Here is a 21,773-nt window from a genome sequence, read left to right on the forward strand (position 1 = left end):
TAAAATAAATCTGGTTGTGTGTGTTGTTTTTGTCTCATGCAAACTTTGCTTTAATTCTACTTTTTTCTATCTAATCATAAGAAATCATAGTCAGTCAGAGAGAGTCATTAAACAGGAAAAGCAGGTTTCCTGGAAAAAGAGGAAGTTTCCAGCCTGCAGATTTATAAAAATAGCTGAGACTATTTTAAAGCATGAAAGTTTTAAAAAATTAAATCTAAACATTTTGAGTAATTTGATAAGATTCAAAGTAAAATACTTATATTAATATTGATTTACTTGTAATAATACTTACACTTATATTTGTGAGAACACTTATAAGAAAAACAAGCAAATGTAACTTTGGTATCAAATAATTAGAATAATAGATTATTCTTGGTTTCTTTTCAGAAAACATCTGTAATAACTCACATTAAGATTATAATAAGAATAATTAATAAGTTATGGTTATAAAATTATAAATGAATGCTAAATCAGAGAAGCTAAAAAAAATAAATGTGATATAAATGTGATTTTGACATTGAACTTGAAATGGTGTAAAAGGTTATAAAACTGCAATTAAACATCACTGATATGTTGGAGGTAGATGGTAGGTGAAAGGTGACAGGCTAAGGGAAAAAGGGGAACTAACAGGAGAGCAGAGATGATCAGCACCTTATATGGAAACAGGAGGTTGAGCAGCCCTGAGACATTGGCTCAGACATCAGGAAATGTCTGTAAGACAGTGATGGATATGAGATCATCTGTCTAAGCAGACAGCAGGCGCACCAGGGGGGTGGATAAACCCTATAAAAGGTGGGTGCAAAAGAGGAACCTTTCGTTGGATCCTCCGGGCAGCTTCGAGCCAAGATCGAGATGGACAAAGAACTCTGCAGCTGAAGAAGAGCCGGAGCCACGGAGCCGAAGACTGTCCCGCTCATGGAGACCAACCCGTCTGGCCCACAATCTGTGGCTTCGAATCGCACTTCTCTCATCGGCTGGGTTCTGACCCCAAAGACAAAGATGAAGACAAAGACAAGGAAGAAGAACTGGTGCCTTTTTTCCTGCCAGCACCAAGTCCTGTGTGACCTCACCATCCATGCGGAGAAGAAGTTCATCGGACCTACAGAGATCCCTGCCTTCGTCGATCAACTTCCTCCTCCTGCTGCCACACCTTCTTCATCATCAAGCCAGGTCTGGGGTTCGAGGCGCCAAACTCCGTCCGTCTCGCTCTAAGGTTCCTTTTTTAGTTCTCAGTGTCAGCAGTAGGGAAAGATAGACTAGATGATTGATTTTACTTATTTGATTATTTCTGCTACTGAATTAAGCTGTACTGACCCTTGCAAAAATGCCTTACTAATAAAATATTTAGCATAAAGAAAATCTAAAAGATGTTGTGGACATTCAGTTAATGAGTCACCTTAAAGTTCTTTGATGGTTGTAAAATAGCTGTGATGTTTGATTCTGGAGAGGAAGAGGTGGAAAATGTTTTTAGGTTGCTGGTAGCCCATATGTAAAACATCATTCTTGGGACTCGACCGAGTCACTAAAACCTACCTGGTTCAATAACAAATGCAAGTTGTAAAATAGAGAACGAGCGACCGTTAACAGGTGTGCTCTGTGAAACTAGTTGGCTGTAGGCTGCTCAGTCTGGCTAATTCACAGGGGGAAGAAGGGTGGGACACCTGGATGTAGGCCGTCAGATAACCAGGCGAATCGTTTCTCGAAACCAGCTTAAACAGAGTTTACTTCAGTTCTGGACAGGGTAAATCCCAGCAGATTTAGGAAACTCAACGGACCCGTTAGACGGAGAGCTGGTAGCACATCTCCCCTCTCAGAAGAGGAAGTACGAGAGTGAGAGAGTAGAGACAGAAAGGAGGGGGGGGGTGTTGCGCAACAACAGAATCCAGCCCCATTTCCTCCAGCAGCAGCGGAGATGGCAGGATCTCTACGTCCCTGTAGAGATCCCTCTGAGCCAACTCCAACTGCTGCTGGATCCGTACCTCCTGGTACCATGAGCCATGAAGCTGCTTCCTCACGTCGTTCTGGTCGGGTCCTTCTGTCATGAGTTGGTGGTGTTGAGGTGGTGAGGCAGACGCAGCAGACCCAGGTAAGATGAATGATTGATTTTAATAAAGACAACACAGTCCAATCAACGGGCAGCACGTCCGAGGGCTCAACGCCGGTAACAACCGTTAACACGAATGGACAACACGAATGACAGGATGCACATTAGACAAGGACCCGACAAAGAACTGACACACAGGTGACACTAAATACACTGGGGGTAATCAGGGAACAAGAAACACCTGGGGACTAATCAAGGGGAGAACAGGACAACACGGAGACACTGAAAACTCGAAATTAACACACAGAAAACACAGAACACGACAGTTTGTGCATCTAAAGTTAATTTAAGTTTAAATAAGAGCAAAAATAAAAAATAATGAAATAATTACACCAGTTCCACATTTAATCTTAATCTCTGTTTACAAATCAAAAAGTTGCTAGTAAAACTTTGCATTGAGATAATTAACTTAACTTACATGAATTTTAAAGCTGCAGGTCCAAAACATTGACCAATCTCAGCTGATTGGTCAATGTCATGTCAATCACAAATTCAACTATCCAATCAGAGAACAGAAGGGTTTGGCTGTCAGACCTGGTTCTACTGAGTTTCAGGTAAAATATGATTCTGTAAATGTGTTGCTCTGTAGCTGCAGGTTTAAAATAAACTGAGTTGATTAGTGAATAAAATGTTCCCATCAACGTTCTAATAAAGTGTATTTATGTGGTTATTGTGGGTTAAAACCTCAGAGCTCTGCTGCTGCTGCTGTTCACTTCCTCATCATCTAACAGAAAAACATGGCAGATATCAAACTGGAAACCAGCACATCTTAAAAAGTAAAAGGAAATGGTAACTGTGATGGATCCATAAAACTGGACTTTTCATCACTGACTCCAATCAGATCTCCTGGATTCTTCAGCTTAAATATCAGAGTCTCTAATAGACCCTAACAAAAGAGAAAATGCATCTATTTACAACATTAATGTAATCTAAAAATAATCACATGTTGATTTTTCTTTCTTTTTTTAGTCATCTTGCATTGTGTTTCATGTCATAAACCAGTGGGGCCCAAAGTGGGTCCTGGAGGCCCGGCATCCTGCATGTTTTAGTTTTCTCCCTGGTTTAACTCACCTGGATCAAATGATGGTTCATTAGAAGCTATAAGAAGAACATTAACATGCTGAAAAGGTTATTGTTACCAGCAGGGAGAGAACTAAAACATGCAGGATGCCGGGCCTGCAGGACCCACTTTGGGCACCATGTGATAACCAGACATGTATGAGTACATAGTTTTATTCAGTTCTTTCTTAAATGCAGCTTCTTTAACCATATTTCAGTTTACAGGAAACAAAATGGTTTCCATGTGCTCATCAGTGTTTTAACCATCTCATTTTTAACAGTTAAAACCTTCAGAGCTCGTTAGCCACATTCTCACAAAAAACTTCCTCTTTTCTTCTCAGAAATAAACCATTCAGTGGAACCATGAACCAATAAAGGGTCTGAGATCAGCTACACATCTTAACTTCTTCAGGGAGGTGAGAAACTGACCGGGGTGTTCACACATATCTAAGTGTAATTTTCACACATTCGTGATCTTTCTCTGGTTAACACCTCACTGTCAGAAAACATACTGATCTCACCCTTTGCCCTTTAAAGGACACAGGGCAAATGATGCTGTTCACTCTGAACATTTATTAATCAATATTTTCCCTTTAAACAAACGAGGAGTTCTTCCCACAGTTTCCCAGTGGGATGCCCTCTGAGTTCGACTCTCGTTGTGTCCTTGGATTAGACTCTTCACCGCCTCGCCTGCTGCTGGTCAGAAATGAGCTGGATTAAAATGTTTTATTATTGAACAGTTACAGGTAAGGATGAAGTTATAGTTCTTCCTTTGATTGTGTTGGATAATCTTTAAACTGATTTTAGCTATTTCAATTACTTAAATCTCCTCAAAATGGCAATCATTTATGTCAATGTCAATCATAATTTAAGACATCCAATCAGAAATCAGATGGGTTTGGCTGTCATTTTTGTGTTTTACTGAGCTGCAGCTCAAATGAGGATTCAAAGTTTCTGATTTTATCCTCACTGAAAATGTCTTTTCTGACAACTGTACTTTTTTAGTTTATTGCCTTAAAATGATTAATTTGTATGCAGGTTTTTCCATATCCTTAAAGATAATCACCATTTTACCAGTTAGGTGTCCAGGAAGTGTAATGCCCATAAACAGTAAAATATGACTCTGTAAATGTGTTGCTCTGTAGCTGCAGGTTTAAAATAAACTGAGTTGATGGTTTAATAAAATGTTCCCATCAACGTTCTAACCACGTGTATTTATGTGGTTATTGTGGGTTCAAAACTCAGAGCTCTGCTGCTGCTTTTCACTACAACAAACACTTCCTCATCATTTCACAGAAAAACTATTCAGAGATCAAACTGGAAACCCATTTTCTGTACGCCCTCGTCCCTTAGAGCGATCAGGAGGGGTGTTGGTGCCTATCTCCAGCTACGTTCTAGGCGAGAGGCAGGATTCACCTGGACAGGTCGCCAGTCTGTCGCAGGGCAACACAGAGACATACAGGACACACAACCATGCACACACACTCTCACACCTAGGGAGAATTTAGAGAGACCAATTGACCTAACAGTCATGTTTTTGGACTGTGGGAGGAAGCCGGAGAACCCGGAGAGAACCCGCCATGCACAGGGAGAACATGCAAACTCCGTGCAGAAAGACCCTGGGCCGGGAATCGAACCCAGGACCTTCTTGCTGCAAGGCAACAGTGCTACCAACTGCGCCACTGTGCAGCCCCCAAACTGGAAACCAGCATATCTATTTTAAAAGTAAAATAATATGCTAACTATGATGGACCAGATGATTTGACCAAATAAAGCGATGAGCCTCCATCAGTCAGAATGAGGAAGTCGTGAGAATCAGGAAGTAGAATCTTTATCTGTGTTCAGGAGGCAGTCAGTCAGTTCTGAGAGCAACAGACGCACAATGGCTCAACTCCCCTGGATTCAAGGCTTTTTCTTCATCATCCTGCAGCTCACAGGTAGGAAGACACTAAACATTTCTATAGAGCTACAGATCATAGATCTGCTTTATTCACTGTGTTCAGATTTAAGGTTTATTTACATAATCTCATGCTGACAAGTGTCAGACGTTCACTGAACACCCATTAAAACTATATTTTTAAATGCAGCATCTTTCAATGCACTGAAGTCATTGTTTTTTTATATAAATTATAAATCCGTTTAAACATGTCAGCTGATCAAATCATCCCATGGAAATTAAACACTATTTCTGCAGCGGTTTCCATGCTCAGAGAGCCAAATTAAAAATAATAAAACAGTTTAAATGTGTGACTTCATTCTTCCTTCTCTGATGTGCTAACAGACCCACAGCTGGTCTCTCTGCCTGCAGCAGGTTCAGTCAGTTATTAACATCATTTGTCAGATATGAATATTGAGAGGTTTGAGTGGCTTGTTATTAGTGGAGACATTAAATAATATCCATCCATCCATTTTATGTTCACCCTTGTGCCTAACGGGGTCGGGAGGGTTGCCGGTGCCTCTCCAGCTACGTTCTAGGCGAGAGGCGGGGTCACCCTGGACAGGTCGCCAGTCTGTCGCAGTGTAACACAGAGACATACAGGACACACAACCATGCACACACACTCTCACACCTAGGGAGAATTTAGATAGACCAATTGACCTAACAGTCACATTTTTGGACTGTGGGAGGAAGCCGGCGTACCCGGAGAGAACCCACGCATGCACAGGGAGAACATGCAAACTCCATGCAGAAAGAGGACCCCGGGCCGGGAATCGAAACCAGGACCTTCTTGCTGCAAGGCAACAGTGCTACCAACTGCGCCACTGTGCAGCCCAATTAGATAATATCTATTGGTAAAATCTGGTCGGCTAGTCTTAACCATTTTGAGAAACATCTTGTTTTAGTTTGTTTCATTTTTTGTTATATGACTCTAATAACTCTGATGTTCTCATCAGAGTTTTAACCACTTTTTATTTGCTCATCTTTAACAGTTAAAACCTTCTTAGCTCTTTAGCCACAGTCTAAGAAAACTTTCTCTTTAGTTCACAGAAATAAACTTTTCAGTGGAACCTTGAGGAATTGAAAGCTCTGAGATCAGCAACACATCTTAACCTTGTCACATATCTGAACTGTAACTTTCACACATTCATCATCTTCCTCTTTTTAGCACCTCACCTTCAGAAACCTTAATGATCTCACCTGCTGCTGTTGTCTCTTTACATTTACTGGTCAATTATTTTCCTGTTAAAAAGGAGGGGCAACTTTATTTTTCTTTAATCCTTTAACCTTCTGACCTTTCTCTATAATCAGTTCAGTTTTAAAGTCTATAAATGATTTTGCTTTGGCCTCTGACTGCATTTGTACCATATCTGAACCAGCTTAAGTTTTAAAGAAGTCCGTAACCATCAGTCAATATGAGGAAGTGACATCATGTGGGTCAGTAATAAGAGTCTCCATCTCTACCAGAGATAAATACTGAGAACAAGAGACTATTGATGGCTAAATTCAGATGGATTAAAATGTTTTTCTTATTGATTCTAAATGTTACAGGTATGAATACAGGTATAGTAAATCTACTGATTGTGTTGGATCATCTTTAAACTGATTTAATGAAAATGTTCAAATCTGTTTAAATTATCTCAAGATGAAAATGAATCATTTATGTTGATTATTGTGACACAAAGCTGCATATTCCTGATTTACTTTCTCTCATCTCCTCAGCAGCAGCTGAACAAAGATCTCACTTTGTTGTCAGAGATGGAGTGAAGCAGCTGAAATGACATTTTGTTAATATACTGATCTGATTTAAGGTGGACGTGTCTTTAATTTATAGAATTGATTCATTATTAGTTGTTGTGACACTTGATCCACCTTAACCTGTTGGTGAGTTAAGCAGAACTCCTTATCATAAATTTACAGATAATTTGTCAAAATGTTTGGTGATAACAATAAAATTTTTTATCTTAAAATTTAGACCATATTTAGTTTTAAACTTAATATCAATCTATTACCAGTCACAGCTTTAGATGCACTAAATGAATGCTTGATGCTGCTGTTACCCACAGAGAGTGAAGTCATTTTTGCCACGTTCAGACCTCTGCTGCTTCTACAGCCACATTAATATGGAGATTTTGTTCAATATTTCCTAAATCAATTATTTTTGTCATTAATCCACAATAAGATCATGTTACGTTAGATGAGTCTCATCATCTAAATTTGTTGTAAATTTGCAGCATTTCAGTGTCTTAAACACAGCAGTTCATTCTGAATTCAAAATGAAGACACAGAAACTGACCCAACATTTCTACATTACACCACCAGCTGTGGTGTGAAGCCTTGCAGATTTCATGACGAAGTTAAAACCTGAATAACTACAGGAAGTAAAAATATAGAAGTTTAAGAGCTCAAGTTGTCACTGAGGTTCAGGAAGCAGAGAGACGATGAAGCAGAGAGCAGCCATGGAGGATCCTATGTGGAGGAAAATGTTTCTGTTTTTCATCCTGCAGTTTACAGGTGAGACTCTGAACAGCTACTGTTTATTAAATTCTCTTCATTTCAACATTAACATCACTGTTTCATCGATGCATCATGTTGGTAGTTTCATAAGGAAGTACCTGAGTTTAACTTCCTGTTGATAATCTGATTCTAGAAGATATAAAATGTCTCTACAGTTATTCTTTATTTATATTTCTTATGTGAATATTTCTGGTTTTGTGTCATCAGGAGCTCTGAGCAGAGATCTGTCTCTCTACTACACTGTCAGAGCTGGAGATGACGTCACTTTGTCCTGTGAAAATGTGATTGATGGTCACAGTAACTGTGGCACAACATCCTGGGTCTACAGTAAAGCAGGTCGACAAGCTGTAGAGTTAGTTAATCTTGGGCAGGTTAAGGTTACCAGATCAGACAGACTGAGTGTTTCTGCAAACTGTTCTCTGGTTGTAAAGAAAGTCACAGCTGAGGATGTTGGTCGGTACAACTGCAGACAGTTTGAGAAACCAGGAGAAGGTCAGTTTGGTCCAGATGCTGTGGTTCGTCTTTCTCTCGTTCACTGTGAGTATTATACAATATTTTCATCTTCAGCTCTTAGTGACAACAACCTGCTGACAGCAGAATCATAATGGTTTCATAAACTGAAGTAACCATATAGTTACTCTGCTTTTCTCTTTCAAATCCTCCTCAGTGACAGAACATGAGGACCAGAACAAGATGACATTAAACTGCTCTGTGGTGACAGATGAACCATGTAAACACTCAGTGAAGTGGTTGTATAATGGTAACCTTTTGGATAAAGACAACAAAGAAATAACAGAATCATCGTCTTCCTGCTCTGCTGCTGTCGCCTTCCAGACGTCTCATCACTTTTACCAGTCAAGGTTTAACACGTTCAAGTGTGAAGTAAAGATAGAAAATAAAGTTCAGCTTTTTACCTTCAACTCTCGTCCATCAGGTGAGAAATTATGAAGTTAAAAGTCTCTTGTAAATATATTAATCACATAAAACAATTTTTTTCTAAGAAGTATTGTTGACTTATGCTCCATTTTTAGAGAAAGACAAAACAACAACCACATCGGCAGTTACAACTAAACCAGACAAAATACAAACAACTGAGGAAACCACAGTTACAACTAAACTAGATGGAACATCAGCCATAAGAAGTACAAACACTCCAACACGTGATCCAGATGGGGAACAAAGTAAGTTTTACTTGTTCACATTTACTGTTGCTTTTAATCACAAATTAACCTCAGAATGATTCTTTAAATACTTATTTTATTGACATTTCATTCTTCCTTTTAAGCTTTTCTGTGGTTGTACATCACTCTACCTGTGCTTCTAGTGGCCTTGATAACAATTCTGTTCATCCTGTTAAACAGAGCAAGAGGTGATTTTTTTAAGTCCAAGACATTCAGTTGACCAGAATTTAACTTCTGAAGAAACTTAAGAGGCTAATCTGAAATCTTTTTTCATTTTTTAGGCCACAAAGCTAAACAGATTTCCAATGACGTGAGTTTAAAAATTTTCTTGTTTTAAATGTGTTTTACTTTACAAAATGTAAAGAAAGGAATTATAGGAAGTTTGTAGCAGATAAACAAGTATGAAGCTGATTATTATTTTGTTTATCCAAATGTGTGCATTGAATTAAAGCAGCAATCTTGCCTCAGGATATATGACATCTGCATGAATTTAGTTGCACTTTGGTTGTAAAATATTTCAAATAACATATTGAAAAACTGACCCAGATTAATCTGACTATGTTTCTACAGTCTGTCACTCTTAAACCTGCAGAGACTCAATCTGCATCTGAAAATCAGCAACAGGTAAATAACAGCCTCTCTAGTTATTAGAGATAACTAAAATGTGTGTAAATGCTGCTTGTTGAAGAAGATTGTTTAAAAAAAAAGCTGAAGTTTCTGTGAGCTGCTCCATAACAGGAAAAGGAAAATGTGAAACAAGAAATGACAAGAGAACTATCTTGAGACATAAGCCACACTGTTTAGGAGAAGTAGTGTGTCTGCATGCATCCCTTGCTACTGAGCGGTTCTCACTCTCTGCAGGTTGACCCAGAAAATGGAGTCTCCTACGCCTCCATCAGCTACACCAAGAAGTCCAACAGCAGCAGGGTAACCTGTCGCTATTCTTGTTTCTAACTTGTGAGGTTTGAGCAAACCTAGTAGTTCCTCAACCAGCGTAAAAAGGTTTATTTGTCAAATTGACTTTTACTCAGAACAACAGGAAAATCCTCGTAAATCAGTGAAAATCTGAGAAGGAAAAAGTGGATTTACACAATTTGGGAAATCATTCTGAACTACAGGCTCTGAGATCTCCATTGCAAACATTACAGTGGTCCAAAACATCCACTGAACTGGTACTGGAATAGTTAAATTAGACCAATTTAACACTCCTAGAAAGGCCTTCCCAAGTTAATCTCTATTAAAAATTAAGAACTGAGCTTAAAAGTTGAGTCTGAAGCAGAAAACCAACCAACGTTTTAAGGAAAGCTTCCATTTCTGCCAAGAACTTGGTCAAATACACAATAAGATGCATATTTAACCACGTGCATCTTGCATAAGAGACCATTTAACCTAAAAGTATATGCAATGTCTGTATACATTTAGAATGTGTGAATGTCTTTATCCTGTTATTCAAAGTTTTTGTAGATCTTGTTTTAGGTTAGAAATTCATTGCCAACATAAATATGATGGGTGTATGCAAACGTCTGACCAGAGCTGCTGCTTCTTTTCTGTTTCTGCAGGCTAAAGGTGATGATGAAGGTGAAGCTGTGACATACAGCACAGTGAACTCTCCCGCCGTAGATCCCAGCAGCCTCTATGCTTCCATCAAATAGGCAAACAAACAGTCTGAGGTCCCAGGAAGGAGCTAAATGTTAGACTTGCTGTTACAGGTGTGCATTGTTAAAAAAGGGAAATGCCTCATTATTAATATAGATAACTGCATAAGAGAATGAAAATAATGTACTGTATATTGCACTTGTTTAGCTGTGCTATGGTTAATTACTATAACTTATTAACCGAGCTTTGCAATGTTTGTTTTTTGCTTTAAATTCCAATATCCAACTGAAAACCAGGAATTTTATTTTGCAGGTTCAGTGTTTAATATTTAAATTTTTCATTTTTATTTGAGACTGAAAAATGGATGCGATATAATTAGTATTTTAGTATCATAAATGACTCCGTCCAGCAGAGTAACTGAGATGTGGAACTAAAAGTCATAACAGCCATCTTCAGCGGGAGATTTTGAAGCTGGACAAAAAAGGAGAACGGCTCTCTAACCCTCAAGTTTTGTTTTTTTGTGGTCATATTTCTTAAAAGAAACCACCAACTTAGAGAAGTAGATGTGTGAGAACAGCAAAGAGACGTTTTGAGAGCTAAAGTTTGCACAGGATCTCATTTGGAATTATTCAATCATTTACTGATGATCCTTATACGGGTCTGATGATTGTTATGATTTTTAGAAAAGTCCTTTTATTTTCTGCTAGAATAATTACAGGTTTCCAAATAATAAAGCTCAATTATTACGTCGTGTTTGTGTGATGCCACTTGCTGGTGAAATGTGAATGAAATTTATACTGTATGTGAAGGGGTATGTATTAATGCCTCGGGATTTATATTAGATGCTGTTTTTGTCCATAAAATTCAAGAGGAAATTAAGCTCTCCATTTTTATTTTATTTGCATATATGTTTAATAAAGACAACAAAATTCTGTTGATTAATTTGTATGACTGGAGAATTTACAAAAGATAAATAAACCATAAAATGCAATGAAGAAAAGTTTTTATACAACATATAATCTGCTGTCATATAAACTGAAGAACAGTTTAATTTTAAAAAGGGATGAGAAAAGATAGATCAAGCAGGGGTCAAGCTCCTGTTGTCTCCTTTTCAGATTTAACGTGTAAAACGTTCTCCAATCCAGGAGGGGGCGCTGCGGTTTATGTTCAAACTGGGGCAGGAACCGGAAGTTTTCCTCCGTGGTAACAGTATCAATTTCCAGTGTTGCGATGTCGGCCGAACCTTGAATTTGTTGCTGGGTTTTATTTCCTTTGAGATCGCGAACAATTAACTCCGTCTTTATTTATCAAAACAGCTGAAAACACAACCGGAAGTGGCTGTTAGTAGTTCGGTAAGTTTTAAACGCAGAATGACGTTAACAAACAATCCTGGTGGTCAGTTAGCCGTTTGTTAGCGGCTACAAACCGGCACAGTCTATGAAATAGCACTTTCTTATGTTTAATATTTTACATGTGTTAACATATATGAACTGTGAGGTAAAACATTTGTTGTTTAATATATATTTCTTGCTGAGCCGCCGAGTTCAGTGTTATTAGCATGTAGCATGCTAACGGTGGGAGGTTCTAGAAAATGTCCCGTCTGCTTCAGGTTTCAGTCACTGGGTTTGTTTGCATGTCTGCTCTGTGCGTTAGATGTGTCTGGGGAAACCTTAGACCATGAGCAACAGTCATCCTCTGCGGCCTCTGGCCTCCGTGTCGGAGATCGACCACATCCACCTGCTGTCGGAGCAGCTCGGAGTGCTGGTGCTGGGAGAGGAGTACAGCGACGTCACCTTCGTTGTGGAGGGAAAGAGCTTCCCGGCGCACCGGGTCATCCTGGCGGCTCGATGCCACTACTTCAGGTACCACTGCAAGTTCGGATTCATCGGTCCTGCTGTTTTTCTGTGGTCTAAGGGATCTCTGCAATTGATAGGCTTTATTAAATCTTCTAAAATACTTAGTCATATATGAACTAGTAGTTTTCTATAAAAACAAAATATATTTGTTTTGAAATAATCAGTGTTTATTGTCCCTTCTTGCCATGACGCACATTGTTGCTGACATGTCATTATCCACAATTTAAGTTAAATGGATTCAAATTTAATTACGAAAACCATAACTACAACTAAAAAATTTTCACTAGTATTTAATTCAGTTAAAATATTTTGTATAACCCAAAGGAAAATTTAATTTCATTGTATCATGAAAGGATATTCAAAAATTCGTTGTGGGTGGTGATGCTGTGGACTAAAATGATCCCCAGTAGCAGTCAGTCTTACAACTAATCTGAAGAGGCCTCTGACTGAAGACTGTTTATGACTGTCATGACATGCTAACAGCTCAATATCAGGGCACCAGACATGATATTCCTCAGTAACATGTCCTGGATTAAACCATTGGTTCTTGGCTAGCACTGCTAATCCACTTCATCTGCTTTTGGCGCTCCTCTTTAAATCTCTGTCTGGCTGTTTGGTTAGAATGGCGGGCAGAGAGATGTTGGGGTCGGGGATATGACCCCATTATCCATCATGACAGATGGAAGTTATTAAAAAAACACCTTGCTGTCATGGTTGTGCTTCACAACTGGTTTAAAGTAAAAGAAAAAACTAAAATCCTTCCAGCTGCAGAGCATCCAGAATCAGAGGGAATAATTGTAAAAAAAATATTGAAACCAACCTAATTTATTAATGTACCTTATCATGTCCAACATGCTGCCACCATGAGAGCTACAGTCCTATATCCATTATATGAATACTTACTTTTCACAGCAGTTGGTGTGCAGCTAGATCATTTAGAAAACAAGTGACATCTGACTCCAGTTTTAATTTCATACGTAAATGTTGTAAATATAGTTGCAGTTTATCAAATATAATCTGTCTTTTCCTGAAGATTAAACTGATTATATTGGACTTTTGGACATAAATAATCATTTTAAGCTACGGTGATCACATGACACAATGCGATTCTTCTCAGTCTTCTTCCTTCTGATTTTAAGAATTAATTTCCCTGTGAGTCTGTAGCCATCTGAAGTCCAAACCTACATTTATCAGTTACACCCCTCTGATTAAATATAGTTATCACTCTGATCTCTGTGCCTGCTTCAGGGCCTTGTTGTACGGTGGGATGAAGGAGTCCCAGCCCCAGGCTGAGGTTCGTTTGGAGGAGACCCGGGCTGAAGCGTTCTCCATGCTGCTGAACTACCTGTACACGGGCCGGGCCAGCCTCAGTTCTGCCCGGGAAGAGGTGCTGCTGGACTTCCTGGGTTTGGCTCACCGCTACGGCCTGCAGCCTCTGGAGGACTCCACCTGCGAGTTCCTGCGCACCATCCTGCACATCAACAACGTGTGCCTGGTGTTCGACGTGGCCAGCCTGTACTGTCTGAGCGCGCTCAATGAGGCCTGCTGCGCGTACATGGACAGACACGCTCCAGAGGTTCTCAACTCTGACGGCTTTCTGTCACTCTCCAAGGTAACATGATGGAGCTCATTACTTACTGCTGCAGTCCAGAGAAAACATCCAGACAAGCTGTCTAGACGTATTTAACATTTTTGTTTGTATTTTATCTCTAATCAACTGCTCTGATTGATTTTTATGTAGATATTGATTTGAAAAGCTCTAACTTGACAGGTTATCTCTATGATTTGCTTTTATTTTTAAATTGTATCCATGCCCTATAAAAACACAAAATTGTAAAGTTTGAGGTAATATTAAAAGCAATGTTGTGGGGCTGCAACTAGTGATTAATTTAGTAATTTATTATACCATAAATCATTAATTGATTGGTAAGTCAAAAAATGGCACCTTCTGCAGATTCTTCATTTAACCACTTACAGCTTTTTCATACAGTATTTGAAATACATTAAAAATGTAAATGAATCATAAATCACTTGTAGCAAAGGATCTTCAACTAAAAAAATACTGATGTAAAAAGTTCAGCCTTTTCTGCTTGACTTAGCATCAGTACAGTTTAGAGCTAAACTGATTATTTATATTTCTAGATTAACCAATTAATAATTGGATGAAAAAGGTTTTTATTAAGAGATTTTTTTCAGAGGATTTGAACCAGGTGAAGCTAAGACTGCCACTTGAGGAATGCTGGGTAGAACACATAGAAGGTGTTTAATGTTAAATACAAATTGAGTATATTTTTTGTACAGTGTTGGTTTACTACTGCTCAGACTGTGTTGTTCTTTCAGCAAAAGGCCTTAATCAATTCCTAAATTAGTTGATGATTATTTCAATCATTGATCCATCCTATTAATTGTTTCAGCTCTTCAATGTTGGCTTTTTAAATCCTACCCATGCTTTATTTGAATATCTTCCTCCAGGTGGCGCTGCTGACTGTGGTCCGTCGAGACTCCTTTGCTGCCAGTGAGAAGGAGATCTTCCAGGCTCTGTGTCGGTGGTGCCAGCAGCACGAGGACGGGGTGGACACACAGGAAGTGATGTCAGCGGTGCGGCTGCCGCTCATGACTCTGACGGAGATGCTGAACGTTGTGCGGCCGTCCGGCCTGGTGAGCCCCGACGACCTGCTGGACGCCATAAAGAGCCGCTCAGAGAGCCGCAACATGGACCTCAACTACCGGGGAATGCTCAGTGAGTTCTGCTCTGTCCGGACCAGCGGAGTGGCTTCAGCGTTTTTACATCACTGTCTCTGTGTCTGATCCCAGTCCCAGAGGAGAACATCGCCACCATGAAGCACGGAGCGCAGGTGGTCAAAGGAGAGCTGAAGTCGGCTCTGCTGGACGGAGACACCCAGAACTACGACCTGGACCACGGGTTCTCCAGACACCCCATTGAGGAGGACGGTCGCTCCGGCATCCAGGTCAAACTGGGCCAGCCGTCCATCATCAACCACATCCGGCTGCTGCTGTGGGACAGAGACAGCCGGTGAGACGACCTGCATCCCCAAAGGAAATGAAACTCTGGCTGATAACTGTTGCTTTTAGAAATGTTATGATTTAGTTTATCTAGAACATCTGTTGAGTTGAAGGCACTGATTGATTTAACTGATTATATCCTCGTTCTAAAGGCATTTAAACCAGTCTCCAGTAAATCTAACCAGTAGGATATGATATTGTTTCAGGTCGTACTCGTACTACATCGAGGTTTCCATGGATGAGCTGGACTGGGTTCGGGTCATCGACCACTCCAAGTACCTCTGCAGATCGTGGCAGAATCTGTACTTCACTCCACGAGTTTGCAGGTAAAATAAACTGTTATTTTCTCCTGGTTCAGTTCCGCTCACTGTGGTTAGATCTCAACTCAAACATTTAGGTTAAAATACCTTTCAGATCTGTTTCATTTGAGCCTCTATTTCTGTTGAAACTAACGTGTGAATAATTCCAGATATTCGTTCTCAGTGATTTGATTCTCCCTGTAGATGATTTCACTTTCAACCAAGTGTGATAGTCCTGTAAGATGATGAGTTAAACATCTGAAGAAATGTGAGGTATAACTCTAAATGGGTTCATATAGCACATATATTATAGTAAAATAACAAAAACAATCAATTTAGGCTTAACTTACATTTTTGTTGTAATTGTAATTGAGTTTAATCTTTACTTATCTGGTTTTATGTCATTTCTAACCTGTTAATTCGTTATTTCATAATGTTGTTTAACTGGGAGTCGCTGTGGAAACTGAACAGCTGTTTCTAACGTTACCAGGAACTGGCCTCAGTTGTGATGGATGCAAACATAAAACATGATTAGATGACTCATTCATAGCCTTTAAATGCAACATGCTGCTACAAGCAGTAGCAGCATGTTGCATTTCCTGATTGTTACTTTGATTATATTTTAAGCAGCACCCTCTGACCTGCTGTAAAGACATAAATCTGAAGTACAATACTTTTAACTTTGTGTTTAGACACTCAGCTTTGTCATTTTTGCAGTGTAAAATATTTAAATGTGATTTTTTTTTAAGTGAGTTTAAATGCCTTTGAGTGGTTTTGCGAGCCTGAAACTGGAAATAAAAGTTGTCCTGGTTCCTGCTGCCGCTGCTGTTGTTCAACAGGTCTTTAGAAATACATTAAGGCCTCTGATTAAGGGAAGATATGTTTACATGAGTTACGAAACTTTAGCCCATAAAAACAGGTTGACTTCATTACGACTGGATGTATAAGAGATGTATAAATGTATAAATATATATGTATAAAGAGATGTATAAATGTTTGAGTTTGGACTTTTTCATGTGCAAATGATGAGATCATTATGGTATGATCTCATTATCATACCATGTTGTTATCTTATTTATTACACAAAGATGAAGCCAAAAAAGATTTTTTTCTACAAACTAAATATACCTCAAACCTCTAAGTTCATAACAGAGCATGTAAAATCCTTAATTTAAAAATAAATGTGCTTTTGTTTTGCAATGACTATATTTTGGCATTTGGAAGTCTAAACGTTTCTCTTATTGTTTGAAAACTTTACAAAGTGATGCAGAGTTGTTAAAATCTCTGTTAAACATGATTTTGTTCATTGTGTTCATATTTCTACATTGAAAAAGATGCATATGAGCTCATATGCATTTATTTTGAGATGTATCCTGATTCACAGTTGAGACTAAATGTGTTAAAGTGTTAAATATTTAGAGAAATAAGAAAACAAAACAAGAACATTTTAATATTTTGGAATTTCTATTGTTTAATTTTTTGTTGACAGCTGTTTATCCCACTCAAAATAAATTCTTTAGAAACTTCAAGCGGTTTACGTCCTCTCAACGGGCGTAGAAAATTAACAAATGTTGCTCATTCTGTGTACCAAAATGTCTGTGTCATTTATTTTAGTCTCCAGATTTTTTTCGTTTGTTTTCCTGTCTTCAAATTTTGGATGTTTTTCTGGTTTAATGTTTTTTGTGTGTGTGTGTCTACAGATATGTTCGCATCGTTGGAACACACAACACGGTCAACAAGGTGTTTCACCTCGTAGCTTTTGAATGCATGTTCACCAACCGTCCATATACGCTGGAGAACGGCCTTGTGGGTAGGTTTGTGGCTGAAAACTTGCTTTATATTATTAGCTTTCATGCGTTATGACCTTAATGTTCCTCTGTGAAATCATTGGACTTAAATGTCACATCCTGTCTCTGAGCTGCTCCCACTGTTCCCAGTTCCCAGTGAGAACGCTGCCACCATCGCAGCCTGTGCCAGTGTGATCGAGGGAGTGAGCCGCAGCAGAAACGCTCTGCTGAACGGCGACACTCGGAACTACGACTGGGACTCGGGCTACACGTGTCATCAGCTGGGCTCCGGAGCCATCGTCATCCAGCTGGCCCAGCCCTACTCCATCGGATCCTTAAGGTCTGTAATGGGTCGGGTACCATGTCAGGTTCCACCACCGTGTTGAACGGTTCCACTGTCAGAGACGCACTTTATTCTACTGTTCCTACGGTAGGAGTAAACAATGCTTTTCTGTTTTTAACTGAAAGTTGTCAGGTCAAGATTTTGGGGAAATACAGGTGATTCATGAAACATGATTCATTTTTCACTCATTCCTCATGTTCTCGTGCCTCATTTTAATGTCAGTGGTGTAAATTGAAAAGTGAGTGATGTTCATGTAGAGTAAAATCTGCCTTTCAGGCTTTGAGCTCACGTTTCATTCTGTACGTTAAAGTAAATCTAACTTTACTGATTATGTTTCCCTGTGTTGATCCAGGCTGCTCCTCTGGGACTGTGACGAGCGTTCCTATAGTTACTACATTGAAGTTTCCACCAATCAGCAGCAGTGGACGAAAGTAGTGGATTGCACCAGAGTGGCCTGCCAGTGAGGAACCTCTCATTCCTAATGCTCCAACTCCTGCCGAACCTCAGCAGGAGTCAAGTTTTATATGACGCTGTCATGAATTGAAGCTTTTAATGTAACATTAAATCCTAACAATTTAACAAAGAGCGAGTAAACGTAAGAATACAGATTTAATCGCTGCATAAAAATTACGTTTGTCAGAATGACTCAGAGTTTAGTTCTGTCTAAAATTATTTGTTTGAACTTTTTTTTCTTGTTGAAGTTATTTAAAGGGGCGGCATTATGAATTTTCCAGGCACACAGTGCAGTTTTATAGAACAAGCATCTAACTATGTTACAAAAATGCTATGCACATCAAATATGACCTAAAAAATGACTTTGTAATTTAATGAATTGAAATTGGGCCAGGGACCTTGGCCAATGTAGACCAAAGATTCACAATGCTCACAGTAACATAGCACTTCTATAGTCCCACCAGCAGAGGGCGTCTCCACAGGATTGTGCCATGCTTGGTGGCCAATTCGGTTAATTTCTTTTGTTCTAAATGACAAACTAGAATCATACTAAACCTAACAAACAGGGTTCTTCAGTAGAATGTTGTAGTGATGTCATTTCCTCCCAAACTGCAACCATTAGAGGTTTTCTGGTCACACACATCACTCCAGTGATTAGTCACTACAGGCTGAAAGTTTTAAACACATCAGAAAATAAGAAATGTTCTGAATGTTTCCATAGCTGGATGATCGTCTCTGTTCTGAAGTCGATTAAACACAAAACTAGAAACATCCCAGGATGTTTTGCAACTATCATTAAATGGTGGCTGCCATCTTCTTGGGAAGTGAAATGTGCTGAGAGATTTGGTTATATAGAGCAGCAATCAAAGTTTTTTTCTAGGTTTTTCCTGAACTGGATGATTTTCTGCAAATATAAATGAAAGAAATCATATTTGTGATCTGTTGACTCAATCCTGAAGTAGGACAGTTTAAAACTTATTTTAATATTTGTTGCAGATCGTGGCAGACTTTGAAGTTTGAGAATCAGCCTGCTTCCTTCGTCCGTATCGTTGGGACCCATAACACTGCTAACGAGGTACCCGAGCAGCTGAAAATCTACTTTCTTTAACATTTTAGAGAATTATTCTGTTCTCCCTGTGTCTGGGAGATTTAAACTGAGATCTAGTTTAAATCTGAACTAGATCTCAGGATGTTTGCTGTGTTTTGACCTCTGTCTGAACGTCTCTGCAGGTTTTCCACTGTGTCCACTTCGAGTGTCCCGCCCAGCTGGACATGAAGGTAGCTGAGGGCAGTTCACTTTCGGATTTGTTTGATTCTGGTGCCGCCAACCAACAGCAGCGACTTCAGCAACCTTCACGCACACACAGCCTGATGCCCACCCAGCCTTCCTCCTCCTCTCCATCCTCTTCCTCACAGTTCCACCATTAAAAGCTCTCAGACCTCCAAATGCCATTTTGCACAGCTTTCACCATCCAGACTGCACTGCTCTGATGCTGCTAAAGTCCATTGTCTCGTTGTTCCAGTCCATCATCCCTCTGTCATGTGTGCAGCAGCAGAAACCTGTGTATCTGTGGCAGCATACTTTATTTATATCTCCTGTCTTCCCAGTTTTCTGACTGAAATACGGTTTAAATGTACTGACATGTACGTTTTATGAAGGTACTTTTTAATCCTTTCAGAATCTTGAAGTCCGATTTATTATTATTTTTTCTTTAACGACGAGGCAAACACTGACATGATTATGCCGTACTACTAAAAAAAGCAGTCAGACCAGGTAGGGAAGGGAACAGCGACGTGAATTTGATAAATTCATACTAATACCTTTGAAGAACAAAAAGGATTCAATCCTTATCAAGCTATTTTTTAGGAATTTGTCTTAAAAAAACAGATCCAACTGACTTTTCTTACCATAAACATAACAGAGTTGCAATCATATATTTTTTAAAGTTTGAAAGCTCATTCTTAAATAAACCCACCAGAGCAGGGAAGTAAAAGCATCTTGTTGCTTTTTAGGTGCAAATAAAACTTATTAGTGTTATGCATTTACATATTGAGTAATAACGGAGAATTTGAATATCAGGCTTTCGTACGCTAAACGAGGCAGATGCTGATATCTGGTGCCACTTTTGATAAGAATTCACACCATAGATGAATGTTATAAGCATTTAAGTTGCTTAATATAAATAATTGGGGGTTAAGTTTGCATAAAGACATAAATCAGAGCTCGGACCAAATTAACATGCACTACGGCTGCCTGATGTGAAGAGTTGGAAATATAAGCAGCTGCTGTTTGCACTTTATTTTAGGACACAGAAATAAAGTTTGCAGATTGGATTTTCTGACTGAATTACAGCTCTAGAGTTCTGATTGGGTGTCTTTCTATTTGTAAGAACAATTAATTTAAACTCTTAGTGGTTTCTGGGGGATGTAGTAAGATTTTCTGTTTGAGGTTTTTATTTAAATAAGCTGTTTTGTGTTTATTCTTTTCTTGTGTGCATTGAAGTTTTGCACTTTTGAGTTTAAAGAAATCTTATTAGATTTGTTCAGTGTTGTATTATGAGAAATAAGATAATTAGCTCAGTTGTTTTCTCTCTTACCACCTCCTCTTTGCAGTGTATAAGATTGATTAGCTGGTTAAAGTCTTCCTCACTAACTAAACAAAATAGGGCTGTTTATGTTATGATAGAGATGATATCCCATAGCTTTATGAATTTTCCTAGTTTAGCTTTTTGCATATATTATTTTTGATCAGTGATGCTGATTGTGTTTCTGCACTCATTGTTCTACAAACTGCTTCTCAGTAATGTGATTTTTAATTTCTGGAGATCAACTAACAATGCTAGTTGTGATTTCTGTGAAGGGGTCCCACTGATGTGCCCGTGTGGAAAGCTGCTGTTAGCCGTTAGCTGCTGTAAGTGATGTCTTTCATACAGGCGATGCAGTGACCTCGATCTCCTGAGTCCTCAAAGCTTCTGTTACAGAACAAGCTGTGCTGATTGATTAGTAACTATGTGTTCGTCATGCTTTAGGCACTAATGCTCTGTTAGCTCATTAGACAACGTTGATGCTACCTACTGAGAGGTTGTTGTTGTCATTAAACTTTTAATAATCTTTGATTTTGAAACTTGAATGGCTCACTGTGACATTTTCTTTAAAATGGGTATTGGAACAGTTTTTATTTCTTTTTTAAATTGTGCAACACATTTTGGGCCCACATGGGTCCCACTTTTTACCCAGAGGAATCCTGCACCAAGACAACTAACGTGTAACCATTGTGAAATCTCCAGATGTCTGCCCATTCCCTGCTTCCATGGGTCCTGTGTTGCAAGTGTTGGTTGAACACAACTGATAAGATGGGTGAGAGTTTTGGATGTAGCAACAATCCTGAAATCCTACTTTTGCAAAGTGAAGTTAGTAACACATTTACAAATAGCAGTAAATAAATGTATTATCTACCATTTCTTTCTATCTTTGGCAGCATGAAGGTTTAACGACAACATCTATATTCCCACCTAATTCATTGCAGTAGTTTCACTTGAAAAAAGTCAGATATTCCATTCTATCTTACATTTTTCTCCCTGGTTTTTGCAGAACATTTAAAAGGGATTTTAAAAA

At 38.9% G+C, this 21,773-nt stretch overlaps 2 protein-coding genes across 3 annotated transcripts; both read left to right on the forward strand.

Annotated features, from left to right (window-relative positions):
* The first annotated feature begins 7,246 nt into the window (after positions 1-7,246).
* On the forward strand, positions 7,247-11,323 carry LOC114158754 (uncharacterized). Of its 2 annotated transcripts, XM_028040579.1 has the most exons (10): positions 7,247-7,616; positions 7,827-8,156; positions 8,287-8,553; positions 8,651-8,680; positions 8,726-8,800; positions 8,905-8,988; positions 9,082-9,110; positions 9,371-9,424; positions 9,662-9,727; positions 10,360-11,323. In XM_028040579.1, exons 1-10 carry the CDS (start codon positions 7,544-7,546, stop codon positions 10,450-10,452), a joined length of 1,101 nt encoding a protein of 366 aa, XP_027896380.1. In that variant the 5' UTR covers positions 7,247-7,543; the 3' UTR covers positions 10,453-11,323. The 2 variants fall into 2 exon arrangements, with proteins under 2 accessions (XP_027896380.1, XP_027896379.1); XM_028040578.1 differs by having other exon boundaries at positions 7,248-7,616; positions 8,651-8,800.
* A 244-nt stretch (positions 11,324-11,567) lies between these two features.
* btbd9 (BTB (POZ) domain containing 9) lies at positions 11,568-21,288 on the forward strand. The gene is made up of 11 exons (XM_028040577.1): positions 11,568-11,748; positions 12,050-12,258; positions 13,501-13,864; positions 14,725-14,992; positions 15,067-15,286; positions 15,483-15,602; positions 17,276-17,385; positions 17,513-17,702; positions 18,058-18,165; positions 19,155-19,233; positions 19,389-21,288. Exons 2-11 carry the CDS (start codon positions 12,074-12,076, stop codon positions 19,584-19,586), a joined length of 1,842 nt encoding a protein of 613 aa, XP_027896378.1. The 5' UTR covers positions 11,568-11,748; positions 12,050-12,073; the 3' UTR covers positions 19,587-21,288.
* Positions 21,289-21,773: the final 485 nt, after the last annotated feature.

This window comes from Xiphophorus couchianus, chromosome 15 (genome assembly GCF_001444195.1).
Source record: "Xiphophorus couchianus chromosome 15, X_couchianus-1.0, whole genome shotgun sequence".
NCBI classification, from domain to species: Eukaryota; Metazoa; Chordata; class Actinopteri; order Cyprinodontiformes; family Poeciliidae; genus Xiphophorus; species Xiphophorus couchianus.